Here is a 26207-nt window from a genome sequence, read left to right on the forward strand (position 1 = left end):
TTCTCTCTCACATTTGCCTACTTCACTGCATTGCTGTGAGAATAAATCAAGGCTAGAACACCACCCTGAGCTCCTTGGGCAAATGTAATAACAGGTTTGGTGCGGAGACTATCAGCTCCCACCGAGCTTGCTTCCCTACAGCCCGGCCTCAAATGGCACCTGCGTGTCCTTTTATACCGAGCCTACTTTTTGTCCTTCTCTCACCTTCAAGGACTTTGCATCAAATGCCTCGATGTGTTTGCTCCAGGAGGGTGGGAGGGTCATCCCAAGGTGACGCTGTGAGGTTTATTCTTTTCCTTCCAGGACTGTCACCTCCTGCTGTGAGATTTTGTGTGTTTTTTAAAAGGGCAAGAGGGCCTGACTGCCTTTGGGAACCACCGGTCAGCCCCGGAGCTGGGTGGCACCTGCAAGAATTTATAAAAGGGGGCAGCAGAAAGGAAACACTGTTTACTTGGCTGTGTGGCGTGGTGCCTGTATCAGCCACACGTTCGAGACCTGCCGGTTGGCCGTAGAAGCGACCGGGCCCAACGATATCAAGATGGGGAAGGCGGTAAGGACCCTTCTGCTTTCATGCTTATACCACCTGGCACTCTGAACATAGACCGTTTGGTACAATGATGTTCTTTGGAGGCTCCATCTCCACATCTTGGGTTATTACATAGTCAGTTCTCGATAGCAATCATTAGCCTCTGGATTGTCTGGTGTGGACAAGACCCGTCCCGTTGAGAACGATGGTGGTAGCACAGCATCCATAGACGTGTGGATGAAACCTCTGAGCCTCTCAGGCGTGATGGCTGAGATCCCACGGACATTTTCCTGGGAGTAAGCCCCATTGGGGGGAGATGGCATTTGCTTCTGAGTAGACCTATTGTGGATCGCTCCCTTTTTGTTTGGTGACTGTCGTTCATTCAAGACGAGCCGCAAAAGCCGGGTGAGATGCCTATTGCTGAGCTTAACCCTTTGGTCACACAGCCCGGATAACCTACAAGAACCAATTAACCCTTTGGGTTTCTGTTTTTTTTTATACCCCATTTTGGAAATGCTTTCAAAGAAAGATGGGGCACTTTCACACAGGGCCCTTAAAGATCTTTTGCGACTCTCTCTGGAGGGGTTGTGGCTCAGTGGTAGAGCATCTGCTTGGCGTGCAGAAGGTCCCAGGTTCAATCCCTGGCATCTCCTGTTAAAAGGACCAGGCAGTAGACAATGTCAAAGACCTCAGCCTGAGACCCTGGAGAGCCGCTGTCAGTCTGAGTAGACAATACTGACCTTGATGGACCAAGGGTCTGATTCAGTATAAGGCAGCTTTGTGTGGTTTCTCAGGCTATTTATGAGCATGCATGAATATCGTTAATCTGTCCGGTACATTTTTAGCCCACCCCTCTCCTCCAAAGAGCTCAGGATGGTATACACGGTTCCCCTTCCCCCCTTTTATCCTCACAACCACCTGTACTGGGACTGATCAGCTGTTCCTAGAGCTGGCCCAGAGAGTTGATTCGAATCCAGGTCCAGTTATGGTAAGGCCATTAAACCTGAGCAAGGCTGTTAACCACAGGACAGTTTGGAGGTCATTAAATCATAGAGTCCCTATAAGTCAGAGGCAACTTGACGGCACTTCACACCAGCATTTTTGTGCCAGATACTCTCCCCTATGCCCGTGGTGGGGATTTCAGCGGCTGAGAAAATGGGCATTTTTACTTATTATTTTTTTTAATCTTACAAACGTATATCCTCTGTGCTTCGTGGAAGGTCTAAGACTGAGCCAGCCCTTCTCAAATGACGGTGCCATTGTGCACATGAGAAACGCAGAAAGGGCAGAAGGTGGAGAGAAAAGAAAAGAGATGCTTATAAGTTTGCATACAAATCTGGGTGGGGAGGCAGGGGGAGTAGGGTCACAGCCGTGTGGGGCAGAGCTGCGGTGAGGGGGGGAAGGTTGCCCTTCCTTCCTCTTCTGGCAGCTGTAAGACTGGCAGTCGTCCAACCCGTAATCTACGAATGAAACGTCTTTACTCTTTCCTGTGTTTGATCAAGCATTGGCTTTGTTGGGACAGGGACATGTGAAGGTTAAACCAGAACAGATGACTGGGTGCGTTTTTCATTGCTAAATATCAGTTGAGAGCCAGTGTGGTGTAGCGGTTAAGAGCGGTGGACTCTAATCTGGAGAACCGGGTTTGAGTCCCCACTCCTCCATATGCAGACGGCTGGGTGACCTGGGGCTAGTCACAGTTCTCTCCAAACTTTCTCAGCCTCTCTCTACCTCACAAGGTGTCTGCGGTGGGGAGAGGAAGGGAAGGTGATTGTAAGCCGGTTTGAGTCTCCTGGAAAAAAAAACGGGGTATAAAAACCAACTGTTCTTGTTGAGAGCCAACGTGGTGTAGTGGTTAAGAGTGGTGGTTTGGAGCAGTGGACTCTGATCTGGAGAACCGGGTTTGATTCCTCACTCCTCCCCATGAGCGGCAGACTCTAATCTGGTGAACTCAGTTGGTTTCCCCGCTCCTCCACATGAAGCCTGCTGGGTGACCTTGGGCTAGTCCCTGTTCTCTCCAAACTCTCTCAGCCCCACCTACCTCACAAGGTATCTGTTGTGGGGAGAGGAAGGGAAAGAGATTGTAAGCTGAGCGAAGACTCCTTAAAGGCAGAGAAAAATGGGGTATAAAAACCAAGGCTGTTACCGCACTAGGTATTCCCAGCGATGTATTAAGAGTTTGAAAATGTTCTAAAAAATACTGTTCGCACTTTCTATGTATTCCCAGCAATGTATTAAGAGTTTGAAAACATTATAAAAAATACTGTTCGCACTTTGTTTGGCCCCTTTAGCTGTGAAGACATCTTCCAACCATTTATAAGCCATGGTATCCAAAAACCCTTTTAAAGCGATGTTTTTTATAACATTTTCAAACTCTTAATACATCACTGGGAATACCTAGTGCGGTAACAGCCCAACTCTTCTTCTTCTTCTCCTTCTAGGGGGTGGGGATGGAGAGGTTATCCTGATTCAGATCAGAGCTGCTACTCAGGGGAGGAGAATGAACTCTTTCCTCCCCGTGCCCAATCTTAAACACCGAAAGAGAAAGAAAAATATGGCTACGCCAAGCAATGTGCCAGCAAACCCAAAAAGATGCAAGGTGACCGCTTTATCGTCATGTAAAGCTGAAATGTGTAGGGGTCTTTACGCGACAATAAAGCTGTTACCTGGCAATCTGAAATACCCTCTGAGGTGCTATTTTTCCTGTTGGGGAAATAGGTGAGAAAGGCTCCCGTCCTTTTGCCATCCCATAGAATGTGTTCAGGAAACAGAATTGTTCAGGAGCAGAGTTGCCAATTCCAGGTTGGGAAATTCCTGGAGATACCTTGCGAGGAGCCTCGGTGGGGAATAACACCATAGAGTCCGCCATCCAAAGCAGCCAGGGGAAGAGGTTTCTGTAGTCTGGAGATCAGTTGCGATTATCAGGAGATCTCCAGGTCTGACTTGGAGGTTTGTTTATTTATTTCATTTCATTCATTCATACCCCCATCTTTCATTTATACCCCAGAGCAGCTTCGGTCACTCGTCTCCATTTTATGTAGGTTAGGCTGAGAGAGGTCGTTTATGCCGGGGTGTTTTACCTGAGGTTCGTCGCTCGCTGGACCCACACTGTCCTGTTGGGAATCGCTGCACCAGCAGTCTCCAAGCTGAAATCAGTTCCCTGCCCCTTTAAATGCTGCTTTGTAATTGGCTTACTTTGTAGAGCTTACTTTGCGAGAAAATCCCCCCCACAACCCAATTGCTGCATAAAAAATGCATTTTAAGAAGTAAAAACAAAAAATGGAGCAATCTGAAAGGGGGGAGGAGAAATCAAAGCCTTGGTTTTAAAAAGCCTTTCTTCTGCTCAGAAAGAGCAGGAAGTATTTGAATCCCTGCCTCTTTACACCCTGCTTTGTAATTGGGTGTGATAGAAACCAAGCTTCTGTGTCCCACGCTTTGCCTTATGCATGGGGATTTCAAGCGGGCTGAGCTCAGGGGAGAGGGAAGAATCAGGTTAACAGAGGGATGGAAAGCCCCAGGATTTGTGAGGGCGGGCAGCGAGGACATTTCTAATGGACAGAAAACTCATGCATTTATCCAAGGAACAACCGAGACAGACCAGGGGTGAATGTGAGTGAAAGTACCCATGCATAAATGACCAGAGTGTGTCTGGCCCAAGGTCAAACCAAAACAGAAAGGAGAAGAAAAACCTCAACCCAGAAAAACCAGGTGCCCAAAGAAGGTTGACAAACAGCCTAATAACAGTATGAATACCAATGGTTACTTAAGATAAACTAGCAGAACTGCAATACAAATGAGCACCAGTGTGGTGTAGTGGTTAAGAGCGGCGGACTCTAATCTGGTGAACCAGGTTTGTTTCCCCACTCCTCCACATGAAGCCTGCTGGGTGACCTTGGGCTAGTCACAGTTCTCTTAGAACTCTCTCAGCCCCACCTACTCACAAGGTGTCTGTTGAGGGGAGGGGGCGGGAAGGTAATTGTAAGCTGCTTTGAGACTCCTTAAAGGTAGAGAAAAGCAGGGTATAAAAACCAGCTCTTCTTCTTTTAAAAAAAAATCCATTAAGACAAAACATGTTTTGGCCACAAGGCCTTCCTCAGTGGTACAAATTCTTAAAATACACACCATAATGTAAAAGTATTTAAAATAAAAGTTTGCTTCCTGATTGTGGATATACAGATCATGGAGCCACAATTCACTCTGACTGTGCTTACGGAGATATTTGGACCATTAACAATAGCAATCTGAAAAAATTATTGTGGATGGTCCTAATTTATTCCAATATTGAAAAAGGAAATATTCAGATTGATGAACTGGCCCTACTTCTGAGTGCTTTAAAGCTTGGTCAGTGAGGTTGTACTTTGTATTTTAAATACTTTATGGTGTGTATTTTAAAAACAATTATCACTGAGGAAGGCCTTGTGGCTGAAACACGTTTGGTTTCAATGGATTTTTTTTTACCATTTGTATTGTATTAAAATTTTGCTCGTTTATCTTATGTAACCCATTGAGATTCGTACTGCTATCAGGCCATTTGTCAACTTTTTGGGGTAACTAGTAGGGTTGCCAGGTCCCTCTTCACCACCGGCGGGAGGTTTTGGGGGTGGAGCCTGAGGAGGGCAGGGTTTGAGGAGGGGAGGGACTTCAATGCCATAGAGTCCAATTTCCAAAGTTGCCATTTTCTCCAGGTGAACTGATCTCTATCGGCTGGAGATCACTTGTAATAGCAGAAGTTCTCCTGCCACCACCTGGAGGTTGGCAACCCTAGTACCTAGCCCAAGGTCACCCAGCAAGCTTCCATGGCATGAGTGGGGATTCAAACCTGTTTCTTCTAGATACTATTCTGACACTATTAACCATAATAAAAGGTTGTAGTTTTAGTGTTTGGGAGGGGGAGTTAGAAAGTTGTATTGTATGATTTATTGTATTTTATTGTATGATTTATTGTATAATACTGTTCCTATTGCACTGGTTCCTTGCATTTTTCCAATTTGCCTTGCATCTCAGAGGGAAAGTTGGAGTATAAATGATGTCTGTAGGTTGTATGTCTGTAGGCTCTATGTACATTGACTGTATGTCTCCCCCAGTGGGGCAAGAAGCAATTGCAGAGGCCATCTAAGGGAAAATAGCATGGGGGGATAGAATTAGCCCTTCTCCTGCCAGTACAGCAGCCGCAAACCATATCAAAAGCCCCGTGGCAGCTACTTAGGAATTAAAAAACCACACACATGAGAGGTCTGTCCCTATCTTCCAGTGTCTCATCTGGTTCCACCTTTATATGCCCAAATACAAAATGAAATTTCCGGTTACACTTTACGTGCGTTTATCTGTCTATCTATCTGCCTTTCTGTCTATTTGTCTATCTATTTTTCTGTCTGTCTATTTTTCTGTTTATTCGTTTTTCTGTTTAGTTATTTAAGGCATTTATTAGCCACCTTTCTACCTTTTAGGAACTAACAGTGGCTTACAATGTCAATAATAATTCAATACACAAATACATAAAAACCCGCAAGTTAAAATCAATAATTTAAAACTGCCAGGAGGCAGAAGAACTAATCAAAGGGTGTCCTGAATAAAGCTGTCTTCTGCTGCCTCCTATAGGTCAAAAGTGAGGTCTTTTAGAGAACCTTTGTTGAAAAACAAACCCTTCCAAATGCACGGGCTTTGTTAAACCATCCCTGAAATTCTCAAGCCTCTCTTCCTCCTAGGACAGGGGTCGGCAAACTCATTAGTCAAAAGAGCCAAATATCAACAGTACAACGATTGAGATTTCTTTTGAGAGCCAAATTTCTTAAACTTAAACTATATAGGTAGGTACACTGTTCATTAACTTAAGAAACTTTAATTAAAGTTTTAAGTCTTAATTAAACTATAGGTACACTGAATAAAACTTGATATCATACTTAATAATGATCTTATTTATTGATAAAAATTAAATTGTAAGTCCCTGCCATTTCCCCCTACCCGTCTGGAGTCCTCGTCTGGAGGCCTGGTCTACCGCCATAAAAGCCTATTGGTAGACCTGGCCTCCGGCTGAGTCCCATTGGGAGGCCAGGTCTACCCATTGGCTTTCTTGGCAGTAGACCTGGCCTCCGGAGGCCCATAGAAGCCAATTGGTGGACCTGGCCTCTGAAGGGGGACTTTTTCCCTTCCTTGGAGTAGGTCTACCGCTAAGAAAGCTAGTGGGTAGACATGGCCTCTGAGGAGGGAAAAAAGTAAGTAAGGTATCCTTAAAATTAAATCATGACAATGACTGACAAACACTTAATGTGAACAATGTGAGCAAACTTCTAGATTCACAGACGCAGTAAACACATGAGAACATAAGAAAGGCCGTGCTGGATCAGACCAAGGCCCTTCAAGTCCAGCAGTCTGTTCCCACAGTGGCCAACCAGGTGCCTCCAGGAAGCCCACCAGCAAAACCAGTGCAACATCACTGTCCTGCCTGCGTTCCATAGCGTTCCATAGCATTCCATAGCACCTGATATAATAGGCCTGCTCCTCTGATCCTGGAGAGAATAGGCATGCATCATGACTAGTACCCATTTTGATTAGTAGCTAAGGACAGCCCTCTCCTCCACGAACAGGTCCACTCCCCTCTTAAAGCCCTCCAAGTTGGCAGCCATCACCACCTCCTGGGGCAGGGAGTCCCACCATTTAACCACGCGTTGTGTGAAGAAATACTTCCTTTTATCAGTTTTGAATCTCCCACCCTCCAGCTTCAGCAGATGACCCCGAGTTGTAGCATTACGTGTGTCCCGGGTCGGGGGCCCCACCCCACTCCCTGGGGCTTTCCTGCCACCCTCCACTTACCAAACAAGCCCCTGAGCTGGCTCCAAAGTGTGCCTCTTCCCGGCTTACAGGGACCCGCAGGCCCAGAAGATGACCGGGGAACTGAGTCAGCGCCGCAGAGTTGGGGCGCCGCAGCCCAGCGCCGCTGCCAGGGACGCACCACCAAAGGAAGCCCGCCCCGCCCAACAGCTGATAGGTGGGCGGGCCCGGGCCAGGAACCGCCCAGCCGCCAGCCCAGCAATTGTGCGGCTAGAGGGGAGGGGAGGCTTTAGCCTCCCAACCATTGAGGGCAAGGGAAAGGGGGACCCGGCCATTCTCCATGGCGGGGGGGGGGGGACAGCATGCCTGCTCGCCTGCTCTCTTTTGCTCGCTCACTCGCTCTCTCCCTCTCAGGCGCACCGGCTCTGCAGCCCGGCTGCCAGCACGAGCGGGCGCGAGAGCAGGGGCTCCGAACCAAGTTTGGAGAGCCACATTCAAGGGGCCAAAGAGCCGCATGCGGCTCTCGAGCCACAGTTTGCTGACCCCTGTCCTAGGAGAAAGGATGTCCTAAGTGGAATCTTCAGGCTGAAAAATTCTTCTCTGTCTGTGAAAAAACACCATTTTAAAAATCCATTCCCAAAGACATTTCCCGAGCTTTCCTATTCTGCATGATTCCAGTCTAAACACAGTGAAATCGGTATGCTTAGAGTGGAATAACACTGCCTAGGGTTGTTCTGTTAAACTCCCCGAACATCCGTCTCTGCTCCTGGGATTTCCACCGGCCCTCGTAGAATCTGTACTGCACGCCACAGTAGATCCCAAGAAAATAGGGAGCCACCAAAGGATTGCCTCTGAGCATGTGCAAAGTGCCCGGCTCTGCGGTTAAAGCCGTAGTAGTTCTTGAACCACAGTGCTGAACGGATTCAACCTTGCGGCCCTCGTCGCCTTCTTTTCGCTTTAGGACAAGTACGAGATGTACTCTGTAGAGATGGATAAACAGCCTGGCGGGGAAATGGAAGTGAAGATCAAGAAGAAAAAGAAAGGGGCGCAGAGGAAAGAGAAGCTGGAGAGTATGAAGAAAGAGATTGTTGTGGTAAGTTGGGACTTGATTCAGACATTCTGGAACGAATGGTTCTTTCCATGGAGGTTTTCCACCAGAGAGGCAATAAGGGGCAGCACGTTGACTGGCATCGCCCACCCTGCCTATGCATTTGTCCCATTTATGTACCTCATTTGAGTATTGGGGCTGATTGGATATTTCTCTCATTTGTGCCCCGCCCTTCTCCCAAGGGAGCCCCAAGTTCTATATGAGTGTATCCCAATCTATCCTCATAAAAACGCCACAAGGTAGGTTGGTAGGGTTGCCAGTTCCCCATTGCCATTGGCGAGAATTTTTTTGGAGGGGGGGATTTACAATCATGCAGGATACATGCAATACTGTCCCTTCCGGGATCAATCCAGAAGTGATGGGGACACGCTAGCACGTCCCTCAAAAAAACTGAGTTTTTGGCGGAATGTGCTAGAGCATCCCCATCAAACCTGGAAGTGGTGGGATGCTCTAGCATATTCCTCCAAAAACTCTAGGGTTTCCATAAAGATTTTTTTAGGGACTTGCAAGAGCACCTCGGAAGGGACATTATTGTTCCAAGTCCTGCTGCATGCACATGGGGATTGTCTCCCCCTTTAGCTGCCTTGTTTCCCCTGCCAGCTGAGGGGCAGCGGACAGGCCTGTTAATTGCCCACCATTAACAAGCCCCTGGCAACCCTATCAGTTGGATTGTCGGCCAGGCTATGTAGCTGTTTTGCTCCATGGCTTGACCATTGAAGAGCAGGTTGTTTAACCCTTTCTTGGATGGTTGTCCTTGTCCCCACCCACCCCCACCCACTCCAAAATACAAGGTCCCTGCATCTTTTCTCCCACAGCTTGGGCAGGAGCAATTTTGAGCAGCCAAGTGACAAGTGAAGAAAGAGTTAAACAGCCCTCTTCTCCTGAAGTCACATGCAGCTACTTTGCATGAAAAATATAGGGGATGGTAGGGTTGCCAACTCTACCATGGGAAGTTGCAGGCGATTTAGGGGGGGAGCCTGAGGAGGGCAGGGTTTGGGGAGGGAAGGGACCTCAGTGGCATATAATAAATAACCACCTTTCAAAGCTGCCATTTTCTCCTGGGGAAACCGATCTCTGTCGCCTGGAGATCCATTGTAATCCCAGCAGATCTCCAGGCCCCACCTGGACCCCGGCAACCCTAAGGGGTGGGGGTTCCAAAAACGCCATGTAAACTTGCAAGCTTATCTGATTAAGTGTTTGCGCCATACCTTTTAAAGATCAATAATAATTGAAAAACTTCTCAGGAGAGGGAGAAGTTGTTTTGTGTGTCAGGAGACCCAGCCAATGGCCAATGTGCACAGCCAGTTTCTGCTGGAAGCTATCAGAAATGGCTTTGCCTGAGCTTAATTCTGCAGCCAGACTATTCTAGTTTTCTATAGTCTTTTATGCATGGCTGTTTCCCTCACAGTCACCCCTCCAGTGACTCCAGGTCATCGTTGGGATTATGCGGGCTCGCTCTCCCCCTGTGTTTCCCCGCGTTTTCAGAGACCTGTTTTCTCTCGAATTTGAAAACGTGGGCAAAATGCAGGGGGAAAGCGAGGAGACCTCTGACGGCCGGAAACAGCATGCATAATCTCGACAAAGTCATCAGATGGGTGACCATGAGGGAAACAACCATGCATAAAAGACCTATGTCTGCAGGCACCTGTAGAGTCATTCATTCATTCATTCATAAACCTTTAATGGCATATAAATTGTTACAATTGATACGAACAATGGTCATAAATCTTAAAACGATATGATAAAATCATAGCCAGTAACATCAGATATCAGAGGTTATACGTTTTTGGACATTTAGCACTTCTACTAAAAAATTGGCGACATCCACAGTAACCTCTGGAACTGAACCTGTAGAGTCTATAATGCCTATCAACAGGAGAAAGGACTAAAGGGTGTGGATGTATCACGCACAGGTATCTTTCCTCTGAAGCCACCCGTTTGACAAGAGGCTTCATTCTGTCTTTTAGGATGACCACGAGTTGTCTGTGGAAGAACTGGAGATGAAGTATCGGACCAGTGCTACCAAGGTGAGGCTCCCAGAAATTCATCGCACTGCTTGATCCTGAATCTGTCCCGAGTCAGTCTTGTTTACTGGCAGCAGCTCTCGAGGATCTCGGTTCTTTCTCAGCACCTCCTGCCTGACCCTTCTAAATGGGGACGGCCAGGATTGAACCTGGGACCTTCTACATGCCAAGTAGATGCTCTACCGCTGAGCCTCTGCCCCTCCCCTTAATGTCTCTCCAGTGGAAAAAGGAGACAAATACAAGCAGAGAGCAGGGCCTTACCAGTCCTCCCTTACTAAGAGGCGCTGATTCATTTCCAGGCACAGCCTCAAAGAAATCCATGGGAAATCAACATTTAGTTATTTGTTCATTTATTAAAACATTTATACCCCACCCTTTTGTTGTGGTTCAAGGCAGCTCACAATGATTTCCTCACAACCAGCAAGATCATCAGTAATGTTCTCACCAATCCCAAATGTCGATGTATTTTTATTGTAATGTAAATATAAACTAAACAGAAAAGAGTTGTTTGTAAACTTTTACTTATAATGAACACTTTCCTTAAAGAAATAAGGGGTTTTTTTTTTCCCTCACCCCCTTTCAGGCACTTTGCCATGCTCGCGCTTCATATCTGTACTGCTGGAGCTTTTACTTGATCAGTGTCTATATGGGTATGTCTAAAATTCAGGTTTAAAAAACCCCAATCCAACACTTCCTGCTACGTTACACAATTAAATACACTTTAAAGATTAACAAAGGCCCTGCTTCTGCGGGGGGGGGGGGGGTTGGTACACAGGACTTTTCTGAAATAATATACAGATTTTGCCACCCCTCAATATTCAGATCAGCTCATATGCAAAAGTAGCTACTTCCTGGCTTTTTTTTGCCACTCCTCAATATTCAGATCAGCTCATATGCAAAAGTAGCTACTTCCTGGCTTTTCTTATCCTAAAGCCTGATTTTTTTTTAGAACTGCACCAAGGTCTATGTCGTCTTGCATACTCGCGGCTTTTTAGCTTGAATACTCTCTCAATCAATTATCTGGGTTCAGGAAATAAAATGCCTAACCCCCCCCAAAAAAAAAATATATATATATATATATATATATATATATATATATATATATATATATATATATATATATATATATATATATATATAGTTAATATCTGAAGGGGGCAATGGTGCCACGCAGCAGAGGGAGAAATTGTGGGCCAAAACTAACTTCGCCGCCAATGCCACAATGACACTTCCAGTCACATGACCGGAAGGGATGTCCTACATCATGGCGATGCTCTAGCAATCCTTCAAAACTCTACACATTGCCCCGCCCCCAGATTAGGGATGCCAGCTCCAAGTTGGGAAACACCTAGAGATTTTTGGGGCGGAGCCTGAGGGGGGCGGGGTTTGAAGAGGGGAGGGACCTCAATAGAGTCCAATTGCCAAAGCGGCCTTTTTCTCCAGGTGAACTGATCTCTTACCGGCTGGAGATCAGTTGTAACAGCGGGAGATCTCCAGCTAGTACCTGGAGGTTGTGGAAAAGAATAGTACTAAGCTCTCAAACTTTTTTATAAACAACATATATTGAATTATGTGAAAAAGTGAAAGGTGCAAACATACATCAAGATTCACTAGTTACAGACTCACAGTCAAACAACACAAAACGAAACCTATACAAAGTAGCTCCAATACTTAGCTACAAATAGGATGTAAGGCTGCCCGTTCTAAGCTGCGTGTCACACAGGTGCACGGAGTAAATAATTTGTTTGATGAACATAACTTTCTTTCTAAAGGAGCTTTAGCTCTGAAAAGCGGACGGCTGATGAAGCTGCCCACGCGGCAGTGAAAACGCGAAGTACATCCGGACGGCGTTCCATTCCATTCTTCTCGCGTCCATTTCTTCTCATGTCCATGTGACATCCTATGAAGTTTATAAGGATATATGTTTATAAGGACATTGGAGAGTCTGGCTAGACCAAAAATTGCTTGCCAAAGTTATTTGTAGCTAAGCATTGGAGATACTTTGTATAGGTTTCGTTTTGTGTTGTTTGACTGTGAGTCTGTAACTAGTGAATCTTGATGTATGTTTGCACCTTTCACTTTTTCACATAATTCAATATATGTTGTTTATAAAAAAAAGTTTGAGAGCTTAGTACTATTCTTTTCCACAGCTTGACTAATTTAGTACCAGTGCTTTATCTTTTTCCAGCCAGTACCTGGAGGTTGGCAACCTTATCCCAGATGCTCCCGTAGTCCTAACCCAGGGAGGGCTTCCTGTCTGTCAGCCCTTCTCTCTACTTACAGGGCCTGACCAACACAGTGGTGGAAGAGGTTCTTCTTCGCGACGGCCCCAACGAGCTGAAACCCCCCAAGGGCACCCCTGAGTATGTCAAGTTTGCCCGTCAGCTAGCTGGTGGGCTGCAGTGCCTCATGTGGGTTGCCGCTGCTATCTGCCTCATTGCCTTCGGCATCCAGTTTGGACAAGGGGAGCTCACCAGTGCCGACAACGTAAGTATTGATGGATGCTAGGGTAAGTAAAAGGTCACAAGAACTGGTCTGGTTAAGACCATTGGGGGAGGGGAGTTGGCATAGCATAGCCTGATCTTGACAGATCTTGGAAGCTAAGCGGGGTCGGTACTTGGATGGAAGACCACCGAGGAAGACTCTGTAGAGGAAGGCAATGGAAAACAACCTTGTTTTGAAAGCCCCTTGCTGGGATAGGCTTGCCAGGTTCTGTAGCTCCACCGGTGGGAGCTTTCCGGGGCCGTGGCTGCGGCGCGCTATGCATCCGTGCACCTGATGCGACGTGCATGTGCACCCCACGCAACGTGCCTCCGTCACTTCCGGGTTTACCCAGAAGTGACGTGGGCGCTCTAGCAATCTCAGGCAAAACTCTATGGATTTTACCCGCCACCACCGGGCACTTGGCAACCCTTTGCTGGGATCACAGGGTTGCCAGATCCTTCTTTGCCACTGCTGGGAGGTTTTTGGGGTGGAGCCTGAGGAGGGCGGAGTTTGGGGAGAGGAGAGACTTCAATGCCATAGAGTCCAATTGCCAAAGTGGCCATTTTCTCCAGGTTAACTGATCTCTATCAGCTGGAGATCAGTTGTAATAGAAGGATCTCCAGCTAGTACCTGAAGGTTGGCAACCCTACTCCCAAGAGACATTCCAGAAAGAGTAGTTCACCCCTCCCCTCTTAGTTCCCAATGAATGGAATCAGCTAATTGACTGGGCTTGAGAAAATGTCCTTGAAGAAGGTCCTTGAAGAAGGGGGTACAGATAAGACACCTGCAGGTGCAAGTCCTTAGCCCTTTGGTGGAGAAATACAGGCAAAATGGAGACGGCCTTGACACTTCCCCAAAGCAAAAAGCCAATCCTGCCTTTCCTCCACTTTCATTGGAGTAGGAAGAGCCCAGGCGGTATTACCTTTGAGGCCCCCATTCGTAAACAGCCACCTCCATCACAGAATGGCGCTTGGTTTGGAACCTCCCGCCATTCTCTAACTGGACCCAGCCCCCATGGAAGCCATTTTGTGGCCGTGCCGACGACCTGTTCTCAGCGTTCCCAAAGTGCCCACAGGTTTGACAGGGCGAGGAACCCCTGGGTTAGAGTCTCCAGAAGGACAGGCTGTGGTGGTTTTCCAGTCCTTGGCGGGGACAGATGGCCACCCGAAGAGTGTTGCTAGGATGGCGAAGATATTGGCCGCCATCTTGAGCTCCCCCTTTTCCCCCTCCTCCTGTCTATGTAGCTGTACTTGGCTGTCGCCCTCATTGCGGTGGTGGTTGTGACGGGTTGCTTTGGTTACTACCAGGAATTCAAAAGCACCAACATCATTGCAAGCTTTAAGAACCTCGTGCCACAGGTAAGGAGGTACCTGAAGGGCTACATCTTCTTCTACCAAAGACAGTGGCGCACTAGAACACCTCATAGGCGCATATCTGTTGTTGTTGTTCAAATTGAAAAGCAGTCTCCTAGGGCTGCCACCAGAATGCCAGGAGGGAAGGGAGGTACCTAAACCCTGTCTTCAAGTTCAAAAATGCCCCCACTACTAGGGTTGCCAGCTCTGGGTTGGGAAATACCTGGATAGTTTGGGGGCGGAGCCTGAGGAGGGCAGGGTTTGGGGACGGGAGAGACTTCAATGCCGTAGAGTCCAGTTGCCAAAGCGGCCATTTTCTCCCAGTGAACTTGATCTCTGTCGGCTGGAGATCGGTTGTAATAGCAGATCTCCAGCTAATGCCTGGAGGTTGGCAACCCTACCCACTACCCACAAGCAACCTGTTTTATTTTCCCACATCGGGGAACACCGTTTGGGTGTATGAAAAGGTAAGGGCTTAACATTCCTCCTCCTGCTTCTCCCCTTCCATTCCACCTTCCCTCTAGCCAAATTTACAGCCTCCTGAGGCTGCTTTTCATTTAACAAAAGCCGGGGTGAAGCTGCATGGATTTAAGCTGCACTTATTTCACCATAAGTGTATGTATTCACTTCAATGAAGATTAATAAGTTCCTCATATGGATACATGGTCTTGCTATATTCAATTTTCATAAAGATCTTCTTACAAAGACTGTAACAGGTTGTAAGAAGCTGAGCACCTGGTCTGCTTTAAAATTCTTAAGACTACTGTACTACAGATCTTTATGAAAATTGAATGTAGACAGACCATGTATCCATATGAGGAACTTACTAATCTTCATTGAAGTGAATACATACACTTATGGTGAAATATGTGGGACTGAAGAAGACTCCGAAACGACCGTATCCCAGCATTCCATCTTGTTCTTCAGTAATATGAACATCCATTGAACATCTGCCTGCATTTAGGATAGGAAAAATATATGCCTAGATTGCTGTATATGTTTATGGCAATTTATGTACATAGCACTTCACTGATGTGATTTGTCACTTCTGAATATAGCACTTTGCTGTTATTGTTTGTTTGGTTTTCCAATACAAACTGTTTTTGCAGATATCTCAGCATATTCTTGTACTAATTTTCTAACTTATGGTAACAGTACAGAGATGTTTGTTTTTGTTGGTTACCACCTGGAGGTTGGCAACCCTGCTGCGAGGTACTTTAAGCTCAGAGAGAGAGAGAGAGAGAGAGAGAGAGAGAGAGAGAGAGAGAGAGAGAGAGAGAGAGAGAGAGAGAGAGAGAGAGAGAGAGAGAGAGCGTTTGGCCCAAGGTCACCCAGTAAGCTTCCAAGGCAGAGCAGAGATTTGAACCTGGACTGCCAAAATCCCAGCCCGCACTCTAACCACTGCACCGTACTGCCTCTGGTCCTACCCTGCTCCTTTGCATGGTTCTTAACCAGGGGTAGCTGCGCCTCATCCTCAGAATGGTCAAACTTTAGGTGACATCAGAGGTTCGAGCCTGATTTTTTCCTCCCCCCAACCACAGCAAGCCACTGTGATTCGAGAGGGAGACAAGTTCCAGATCAACGCCAATCAGCTGGTGGTGGGGGACCTCGTGGAGATCAAAGGAGGAGACCGAGTCCCAGCCGATATCAGGATTATCTCCGCGCAAGGGTGCAAGGTACCCAAGACACACACATGTGGGGAAACGAGTCCCCAGCCTCATCTTCTCAAAGGTGGGGGGAAATGGGCCCCCACTCACCTCTGCTGGAGAAGGCTATCAACGCCGACTTGTTTGCTGGAGAGAAAGAGAGTCATTGGAACCTGGGAACGGGCCTGAAGGAAAGGCATGAGTTAGGGTTGCCAGGTTCCTCTTCGCCACCAGCGGGAGGTTTTTGCGGTGGAGCCTGAGGAGGGCGGGGTTTGGGGAGGGACAAAAAAAGTGCCAGAGTCCAATGGCCAAAGTGGTCATTTTCTCCAGGTGAACTTATCTCTATCGGCTGGAGATCAGTTGCAATAGCAGGAGATCTCCAGCTAGTACCTGGAGGTTGGCAACCCTAGTATGAATAGAGAATAGACCTTCACCAGAAACCAGGAAAAGTCCCCAAGTTTTGCAGGGACCGGGTCAAAATACCCTCCTATGACCCGTCTCCCCAATAAGCGCATTGCCCCTATAAGCACGCACACAGCCCCACATACTCCTGGGGAAGGGAGCATCATGTGCCGTTTAAGCCCTATCAGTGGTAATGGAGATTCATGGAGCCCTAGCGAGTCCCCATATCCCACTGCCTTTCTGTGCTTTGCTCCCCAAACAACATGGACAGGTGCTTCTCCCAAACGGCTGCCCCTACAGTTCTGTATTCCAAACAGCATGCTGCATGTACAAAGGTTCGCTTCTCTCTTTCTTCCTCTCAGGTCGACAATTCCTCTTTGACGGGGGAATCAGAGCCCCAGACCAGATCCCCGGAGTGCACCCACGAGAGCCCCCTGGAAACCAGGAACATTGCCTTCTTCTCCACCATGTGCCTGGAAGGTAGGGTGGAAAGGTCTCCTGTGCTGAGATGAAACAAGGGAGGGCCCATTGGCTGTCTCTGGCCAATCCCCGGGGAAGATTTGGAGGGTTTTAGGTGCTTCATTCCTATTGATTTCTACAATCATGTAGCTTAAAGGGAATTGCACAAGCCTACATGAAGTCTTCAGGATTAGCTCAAGAAGATGTAGCCAACTGCACATGCCTTTGCAGAGGTTACGTTTCATACTAGCTATACTGTTTCCTCATGCCTTCTCAGGCACAGCTACCGCCATCATAATCAATACTGGAGACCGCACCATCATCGGGCGCATCGCCACCCTGGCCTCGGGGGTGGAGAACGAGAAAACGCCCATCGCTATTGAGATTGAGCACTTCGTCGACATCATCGCCGGCCTGGCCATCTTCTTCGGCGCCACCTTCTTTGTCGTTGCTATGGTGATCGGCTACCCCTTCCTCAAAGCCATGGTCTTCTTCATGGCCATTGTGGTGGCTTACGTCCCTGAGGGTCTCCTGGCAACTGTCACCGTGAGTAATCATACTTGTCTAGGCAACAAGCACTCGACTGCCCTGACATTCTGCCTCATCCCAATATTCTTTTAAGGACATCCCAGTTAAAATGAGCTCTAGCCAGAGCCATGCTAGTACTCTGGTTCCTGATTTGTTGCAAACAAATCTAGGTGGACTGCTTCAAGGCAGTATTGTTGGGTTGTGGTACAACAGGATTGCCATCTTTGTTTCTGTCAGATTACTAGGGTTGCCGTCTTTGTTTCTGGAGGAGACTAGGGTTGCCATCTTTGTTTTTGGCAAAAGAGTAGGATTGCTATCTTTGTCTCTGGCAGGGCTCTAGGGTTGCCAGATGCCCGGTAATGGCGGGCAATTGGAAGTGACGGGGGCACTCTAGCACATACCTCCAAAAACTCTATGGAAACCATAGAGTTTTTGAAGGAACATGCTAGATCGTCCCATCGCTTCTAGGATAAACCCAGAAGTGATGTTATGCGTGGGTCCCCACTCCCCAGTGTCAGGCATATCTTCGGACCCAGCACTGATATGCCTGACACCCAGCCCCACCACAATGAAGCTCCCACTGGTGGCAAGGCAACCCTACAGAGCTCCTATAAGGAGTCAATAAGAAACATAAATCCACCAACTGAAGCTTTACCCTTTAACTGCAATGAGTCGAACTGCTTTTTTTTATTAAGCAATTAGCATGTCAAATTAGGCTCATGCCAGATTCAATCGACACTTTGTACATGGCTCTCTCTCTCTTATTTTGCTTGGCCAGGTTTGTCTTTCCCTTACGGCCAAACGCCTGGCCCGGAAAAATTGTGTGGTAAAGAACTTGGAAGCCGTAGAGACCCTTGGTTCGACATCTGTCATCTGCTCCGACAAAACAGGAACCCTCACCCAGAACCGTATGACCGTCTCCCACCTTTGGTTTGACAACCAGATCCACACAGCAGATACCACGGAGGACCAGTCAGGTATGGAGTTACATGCCAACCACATTCCATGCTGGACAGAGTTGCATTTTTGAAGACAGAGAACCTGGGAGACCTTAGGACAGAGTGGGGTGATCCATAATAAGGCTGTTTCATGGGCTCAGACAGACAAGACACTGGAGCCATTTATGCAGGGGTATTTAGCTCGTGATCCCTGCTGGACTGCTTCTAGGTTTCCTTTGCATTATTCATGATTTTACCAACCTTTAGAAGTCGCTTCACTCCCGCCTCGTTCTTTCCCCGCAATTCTAGGATGCTGTTTTAGAACGAATTTAAATTCTGCTTCGAGGCAAGAGCGAGGCAAATCCCCGTCATTGTCATGCATAGTCCTGCATAAAAGACCAGGCAGTTCTGCAAATGGAACTGCGGGGAAGGGATTTGAATTGTGACTACAGAACAAAGGGAGTTGAGTTAAGCTTCTCTGGCCCAGGAGACCACCACCACCCCCTTGACAACATTCAGAGACAGCCCTATACTTCTTGAGACAGTAGTAAAGTGACCTGAGAAAGACTGCTTCCTTTAGGTATATCCCATGGTTTTATAAACCCCAGAGTCCACTTCTCAATCGGTTACATTTTTAACTTACTTTTCCTCCCAAGAGCTCAGTGTTTGCACACATGGTTCTCCAGTTCTCACTTTTATCTCACAATAACCCTGCGAGGTAGGCAAAGAGCAGCACGACTGTCCCAGAATCACCTGGTAAACTTCATCACTGGTATGGAGATTTGAACTCGGGTCTCCCCAGTCCTATGCAGGCACCCAAACCCCTGCATCACCCTGGCTCTCTACACTGATCACCACTTCTCAGAAAAGGCCTGAGTCTGCCAGCTACAGAAAAGACAAGCTGCAAGTGTCTCGAACTCAGATTGGTCTCTCTCTCCACCTTTCAGGTCAGAGTTTCGATCAGTCATCTGAGACATGGAGAGCTCTGTGCAAGGTAGTCAGCCTCTGCAACCGTGCTTTTTTCAAGTCAGGCCAAGACAACATACCTGTGCCAAAGGTAATGAAGATCGAGGGCTGAAAGCCATCTGACGCACCTTTGTGCGGTTTGGATCAGGGTTATTGGAAGTCTGCTTATGTTGACTTTACGTTAAAGAGCTTCGCTTTGTAGAAGGGTCATCTTCAGGGGCAGCAGTGTAAGCTGTGGTCCCTGGGTGGTGTTAGTGAGCCCCAGAAAGAAGGGTTTGGATTACTCTACCACCAGTGTTAAAACAAGCAGGCTAAGAACCTACAGCCACCTACAACCTACCCATAATCCAGTTGTATGGGGATTTACGGCCAAAGCAGAGGAGATAGAGAAATTCCATATCTGGAGCTCCCAGCTTTTTTTTTTTGGCCATTCATGTTAAGAAGTGGTTTAATTTTTTTCTGTAACCATCTCTGCCAAACGCTTAGGGCTGTTTAGCTTGTAAAGAAGGCGGCTGAGGGGAGACATGATAGAGGTCTATAAAATTATGCATGGGGTGGAGGGAGTGGACAGGGAGAAGTTTTTCTCCCTCTCCCATAATACCAAATCGCAGGGTCATCTGCTGAAGCTGGAGGGTGAGAGATTCAAAACAGATAAAAGGAAGTATTTCTTCACACGACACATAGCTAAATTGTGGAACTCCCTGCCCCAAAATGTGGTGATGGCTGCCAACTTGGAGGGCTTTAAGGGGGAAGTGGACACATTCATGGAGGACAGGATACTAGTCATGATGCATACTTGTTCTCTCCAGGATCAGTGGAGCATGCCTATTATAGTAGCTGCTGTGGAACACAGGCAGGACAATGCTGCTGCAGTCGTCTTGTTTGTGGGCTTCCTAGAGGCACCTGGTTGGCCACTGTGTGAACAGACTGCTGGACTTGATGGGCCTTGGTCTGATCCAGCATGGCTTTTCTTATGTTCAAAGAAAATTTGTTTAAAAATGCTATACCAGTGGCACCTATCACCCTCTAAATTGGCAAAAAAAATATCAAGGGTCTAAAGGGGATTGTTGGATAAGTGGAGCAGCTAATGCAAATTTCATACATTTATGGTGGGGACGCAGCAGATCGGTAGGACACTAGAATATGATCGCTATGGTGATCTCACAAGATATAAAGAAAGAGTTCCCACTATCTGGTTGAATTGCTTGGATTTCCTTCTGAAAGAAGTCCATGGATTTGTGCTTAATGCAGTAACATTGGCAAGGTTAATACTCGCCTAAAATTGGAAGGAAAAACATTGTCCCAAAGAAGGAGGAGTGGCTGGAGAATCTATCAGAGTGCATCTGAGTAAACTAATCTGTCTTTTAAACAGCCAAAAGTCTGAAAAGTTTGAAAAATGGAATGTTTTTTTGTCTAGAATGCGCAGTTAGTTCGAGCTTGTATATTTTGATGTCAACGTATTTAGTAATCTGTGTTCTAGACCCTTGTTTTTATTTGGGTTTTTAAAAAATAAAGTATTTTTAAAAATGCAATTGTCAGGAATACAGGTGTGTGTGTGGGGGTGGCAATTCATATCAGGTCTGAGGCGTAAGAGTAGGAGGACTGAAGACTGCCTCTTGTATTGTCTTCCCCATCTCTGCCCCTGGGAGTCACTGCATACACCATGGGGCAAACCATGGGGAACCCGTATCTTAGGCAGTACATGGGGAATACATTCTTCCCGTGCTCAGAGGCACTGCTGTCTCCAGTCAGTGTTGCCAGTTCTTTGTCTGGAGATGAGGCCCTATATCATCTTGAAAGATCTTCAGTCCAAGGCCCACATATTGGAGGGAATAAGGTAGACACACTTTGCTGGGGTCAAGGGCTGCGAGCCGAATACCACAAGACAATCATTTCTGAAACGAAACACACACATTTTACTTATGTGACTCATGAGCTTGTTTGTATGGGATCGCCCTTGAGCCTTGCCCAAGGCTTCTGAGGGTTTCCCCCCTCCTAAATGTGGCTGCATCTCCTCATTCCTGGCTCTGTTTCCCCCCACCCACCCTCGGCCTTCCGACCCCAGCGGATTGTGATCGGAGACGCCTCGGAGACGGCCCTGGTGAAGTTCTCCGAGATCACCCTCGGCAACGTGATGGAGTACCGGGAGCGTTTCAAAAAAGTCTGCGAGATCCCCTTCAACTCCACCAACAAGTTCCAGGTCAGCGAGCCTGCCTCTCGTCCCCTGGGCTCCAGAGTGCAAAACAAGACATTGCCACCAATGGAGACCCTTCTTTAGTTAACTCGTGTTTAACTGAGGAAAGAGCAGCTTTCAAATGAAAGAGTCTATTGCTCATCTGAGATCCAGTCTGCTGTGATCTCCAAGGTCACCTTGAAAGCTGGGGTACATGCTGATAACTAGAGTTGCCGACCTCCAGGCTATAGCTGGAGATCTCCTGCTATTACAACTACACTCCAGCCGATAGAGATCAGTTCCCCTGGAGAAAATGGCCACTTTGGCAACTGGACTCTATGGCATTGGTCCTTCCCCTCCCCAAACCCTGCCCTCCTCAGGCTCCGCCCAAAAAACCTCCTGCCGGTGGCAAAGAGGGACCTGGCAACCCTACTGGTAACTGAACCAGGGACATTCTGCCCGCGATGCCTCTGCTGTCCCACTGAGCTCAGGATAGCAAACCGTGTGTGTATAAAGTGTTGTCAAGTCGCAGCCTTCATGGGGTTTTCAAGGCAAGTGATTATCAGAGGTGGCTTGCCAGTGCCTTCCTCTGCATAGCAACCCTTGTGGTCTCCCATCCAAATACTAACCAACACTGACCCTGCTTAGCTTCTGAGATCTGATGAGATCAGACTAGCCTGGGCCATCCAGGTCAGAGACAAACAGGTGGTTTGCCAGTGCCTTCCTCTGCATAGCAATCCTGGTATCCCTTGGTTCGCCCTTCCAGGGCTGACCCTGCTTAGCTTCCAAGGTCAGACAAGATCAGTCTATACCAGTGATGGCGAACCTTTTAGAGACCGAGTGCCCAAACTGCAACCCAAAACCCACTTATTTATCGCAAAGTGCCAACACGGCAATTTAACCTGAATACTGAGGTTTTAGTTTAGAAAAAACAATTCATACATTAACATCTTTTGCTTTAAAGAAAAACACAATAACAGAGTTTCACAGGTTAATTACATGCTGGGTAAGTGGGTGTTCCTCTTTTAGTAGGGGATTTCACTGAAAGGTGGGAGGAGCCGCAAAGCCCGCACTGTGGCCTGAGCGCTCTGCTCCCCTCCAGCTATGCCACGCTGTGAGCTATGCTCCCCTCCAACCTAGCTCCTCTCCAACTCCACCACGGGAATCACCTTCGCCACAGACTCAACAGGCTGCCGTCAGCGCAGCACTCTCACGCCGCATGTGAGCCGCCCTACTGCATGTGACAGGGGAGGGGAAAGCACTCCCATTGGGCTGCTGGGCAGAGGGGCGGGTGATGTGAGAAATGCTCTCAGGCGCGCGTGGAGAGAGGGAGGGGAGCAGCCCGGCCCCGCTTCCCTCTGGCTTTCTAGAAACGAGCTCAGGTGAACTCTGTGCTGGGGTGACGGCCCGAGTGCCCACAGAGAGGGCTCTGAGTGCCCCCTCTGGCACGCATGCCATAGGTTCGCCACCACTGGTCTATACCATGCTGCCTTTTCTCCTAACAGGATAGCAAACGAGTAGATCCATAATAATAACCCCCAACCAGGATTTCCATCTTCTGTCCTAGAGATGCAAAAGAAGGGGTTCGCCACCACTGGTCTATACCATGCTGCCTTCCCTCCTAACAGGATAGCCAACGAGTAGATCCATAATAATAACCTCCAAGCAGGATTTCCATCTTCTGACCTAGAGATGCAAAAGAGGGGCTGGGGGTTGAACTAGTCCTCACGATGCCTCTGCTCCGCTCTCCCGTCTACAGCTGTCCGTCCATGAGCTAGATGACCCTCGAGACCAGCGCCACCTGCTGGTGATGAAGGGCGCTCCCGAACGCATCCTGGAACGCTGCTCCACCATCATGATCAAGGGCCAGGAGTTGCCCCTGGACGAGCAGTGGAAGGAAGCTTTCCAAACGGCTTACATGGATCTCGGAGGCCTGGGCGAGCGTGTCTTGGGTAAGCGGGGGGACAACAGCAGGCAGCTGCGTCTGGCACCTTGTAAAGGCAAAACACGGAGCGATGGGAACCCGGGGTCCTGACAAGCCCTTGGGAGAAGGTTAAGTCCAGGCAGAGCATGAAAGGCCAAGTGGTTGTGGTGTATTGGGTACGGAAATATGGGGGGTCGATGTTGGTTTTATGAGCCTGAGCATAGCGCTCTCCCCTTGGTTTGCTTTTAAGAGGAGAGCCAGTGTGGAGTAGTGGTTAGGAATGGTGGATTCTAAGCTGGAAAAGCAGGTTTGATTCCCCGCTCCTCCACATGAGCGGCAGATAGGGTTGCCAGGTCCCTCTTTGCCACCGACGGGAGGGTTTTGGGGTGAAGCCTGAGGAGGGCAGGGTTTGGGGAGGGACTTTGATGCCATACAGCCCAATTGCTGAAGTGGCCATTTTCTCCAGGTGAACTGATCTCTATCAGCTGAAGATCAGTTGTAATAGCAGGAGAGCTCCAGCAAGTACCTAAAGGTTGGCAATAGGGTTGCCAGGTCCCTCTTCGCCACCGGCGGGAGATTTTAGGGGTGGAGCCTGAGGAGGGCGGGGTTTGAGAGAGGAGGGACTTCAATGCCATAGAGTTCAATTGCCAAAGCGACCATTTTTCTCCAGGTGATCTGATCTCTATTGGCTGGAGATCAGTTGATCCTGCTACTACCTGGCAGTTGGCAACCCTATAGAGCTCTCTCAGCCTCATCTACCTCACAGGGTGTCTGTTGTGGGGAGAAGGAAAGGAGACTGTAAGCCAGTTTGATTCTCCTTTTTAAAAAGGTAGAGAAAGTTGGCATATAAAAACCAACTCTTCTTCTTCGTTGTCTTCTTCTCCTCTCTGGACCATAGGCTTCTGTCACCTGTACCTCCCCCAGAGTGAGTTCCCACGGGGTTACAGCTTTGACAGTGACGAGATGAACTTCCCCACCAGCGGGCTTTGCTTCGCCGGCCTCATCTCCATGATAGATCCACCAAGAGCCACCGTGCCTGACGCCGTGATGAAGTGCCGCACCGCAGGTATCCGGGTAAGTTCCGGGCTCATCGTTTTTATTCTGAAATATTTGTGTTGCCCAGAGGATCTAGAGCAGGGGTCCCCCCAACTGGTGCCCATGGGCACCATGGCGCCTACCACCACCTTCCCTGGCATCCACCAAGTATTTTTAGAAAGTGGGTGGGGCTTGTGCCAAGCAAGGCTTCTGATTGGCTATGCAGATTTTTTTTTAAAAATGTTGCTTTGGCAGCAGCTGCCACCACAGTGCAAGGGTCTTCACTGTGCGACTGAAGGTAAGCTGCAGCAGCCATTTTGTGGCTGGCTCCGCCTCCTGTGGCAGCCATTTTGTGGATGCACACACCATGCTGCGTCACAATTTCAAAGGGGATCGCAGGCTCAAAAAGGTTGGGGACCCCTGGTCTAGAGATATCAGATATTTCATATGATGAAGGGGCTTGTGATATCTCTAGACCAGGGGCGGGGAACGTCAGGCCCGGGGGCCGTTTAAGGCCCACAAAATCATTTGGTCTGGCCCTTTGTGGGTCTTGGCAGCTCTTTAGCTCAGATGGATCTAAGACTGGTGATCCGCCCCCTCCCACAGACAGGAATAGCCTCTATTCAAGGTGGATGTGAGTTTGTTTTGCCCAGAAAAGGAACCTTTTTCCCTCCTTGCAGAAGAGTCGTTAGCTATGGAGCTGCTAGGACCGCCCAAGAAACTGTGTTAACCCTTTCCCACCTAGGCCATGGAGAAACGTATTCCCCCTGTACTACAAGAGGGCTGGGGGCGGAAGTGGCGACAATTGAGGGGTTAAAGGGGGCAGGGGCAGAATGCCCGAAGGGGGGTGCAATTCTTAGCCAGTGTGTCCTCATTTCATCCCTGCAGGCGGAGGTAGCAGGAGCCGGCTGTAGAATACGGCCCCTACCATGCAGAGCAGGAACAACTCCAGTGTGTGGCTAGATGGCTACACCCAGCTGGTGCAACAGACCATCCTGTGCCACCAGGTGGGCGAGTGCACCACCGGTTGGATGCCTGCCTGCTTGCCCGTGCGCGGGGGGGTTCATCTGGGGCAGCTGTCTGCTTGGGGCTTGGTTGGCTAATTTTTAAGTTGATAATTTTGTATGACCCGTGAATGATGTTATAAATACCCAAATGGCCCTTGGTGGAAAAAAGGTTCCCCATCCCTGCTCTAGACCCTCTGGGCAACACAAATCCTTCCGAACACAGACGCACACAAATATCTCTGTGTGTGATTTAACATTAAGCAGAATGTAAATTTCTCCGTTAATGCCAATTCCCAAATTGAGTTCTACGAGTCATCAATATTTAATAGATAATGTATTCGGGCTCTCATCCTCCCTCCTGTGCAGTGGCGTAGCATGGGTTGTCAGCACCCGGGGCAAGGCAAGTAATTTGCGCCCCCTAACCCGTGGATTTTAGCACTCGAGTCTCTTCAACTAGATTAGTTAAAGAAACCCTTACCCCCTAAGCACATGTATTGTTTGTTATGAAAATACTGATGTAATTAAAGTAAAATGCATCTAAATACAAGTTTATTTTCAAACACTTTATTGAGTGCGAACATGCATTACACATTCTCCACATTTTCAGCAGGTCTATGAATACAAATCTACAAATGTAGTAACCTAGCATGGGCCATGCTATTATATGTTGTCTCACAACCATCGTAAACGACAACAAATATCAAGAACAAAAACTAAACATCAAAATGGAACCATACCCTGGAGATGATCCAAGACTGGGCTAGATGGAGCCAACTTCCTCAATCCTGTACCTCTAATTGTAATTCTTTAATAGAAGTGCAAGATATCAATCTGTATATACAGATTAATTTAAATTCGCCTGCTTTTAAT

At 48.0% G+C, this 26207-nt stretch overlaps 1 protein-coding gene across 1 annotated transcript in view; it reads left to right on the forward strand.

Moving 5' to 3' along the window:
- Positions 1–538: 538 nt before the first annotated feature.
- The window catches only part of ATP4A (ATPase H+/K+ transporting subunit alpha), a 42257-nt gene continuing 16588 nt past the window's right edge, over positions 539–26207 (forward strand). The window contains exons 1-13 of the mRNA XM_056847527.1: positions 539–550; positions 8253–8384; positions 10367–10426; positions 12707–12910; positions 14152–14265; positions 15801–15935; positions 16670–16787; positions 17044–17312; positions 18073–18271; positions 19180–19289; positions 21264–21398; positions 23131–23323; positions 24194–24369. Coding sequence (XP_056703505.1) covers positions 539–550; positions 8253–8384; positions 10367–10426; positions 12707–12910; positions 14152–14265; positions 15801–15935; positions 16670–16787; positions 17044–17312; positions 18073–18271; positions 19180–19289; positions 21264–21398; positions 23131–23323; positions 24194–24369 — 1857 coding nt within the window. The remainder of the gene's footprint in view (positions 551–8252; positions 8385–10366; positions 10427–12706; positions 12911–14151; positions 14266–15800; positions 15936–16669; positions 16788–17043; positions 17313–18072; positions 18272–19179; positions 19290–21263; positions 21399–23130; positions 23324–24193; positions 24370–26207) is intronic.

This window comes from Euleptes europaea, chromosome 3, assembly GCF_029931775.1.
Source record: "Euleptes europaea isolate rEulEur1 chromosome 3, rEulEur1.hap1, whole genome shotgun sequence".
Taxonomy (NCBI): domain Eukaryota; kingdom Metazoa; phylum Chordata; class Lepidosauria; order Squamata; family Sphaerodactylidae; genus Euleptes; species Euleptes europaea.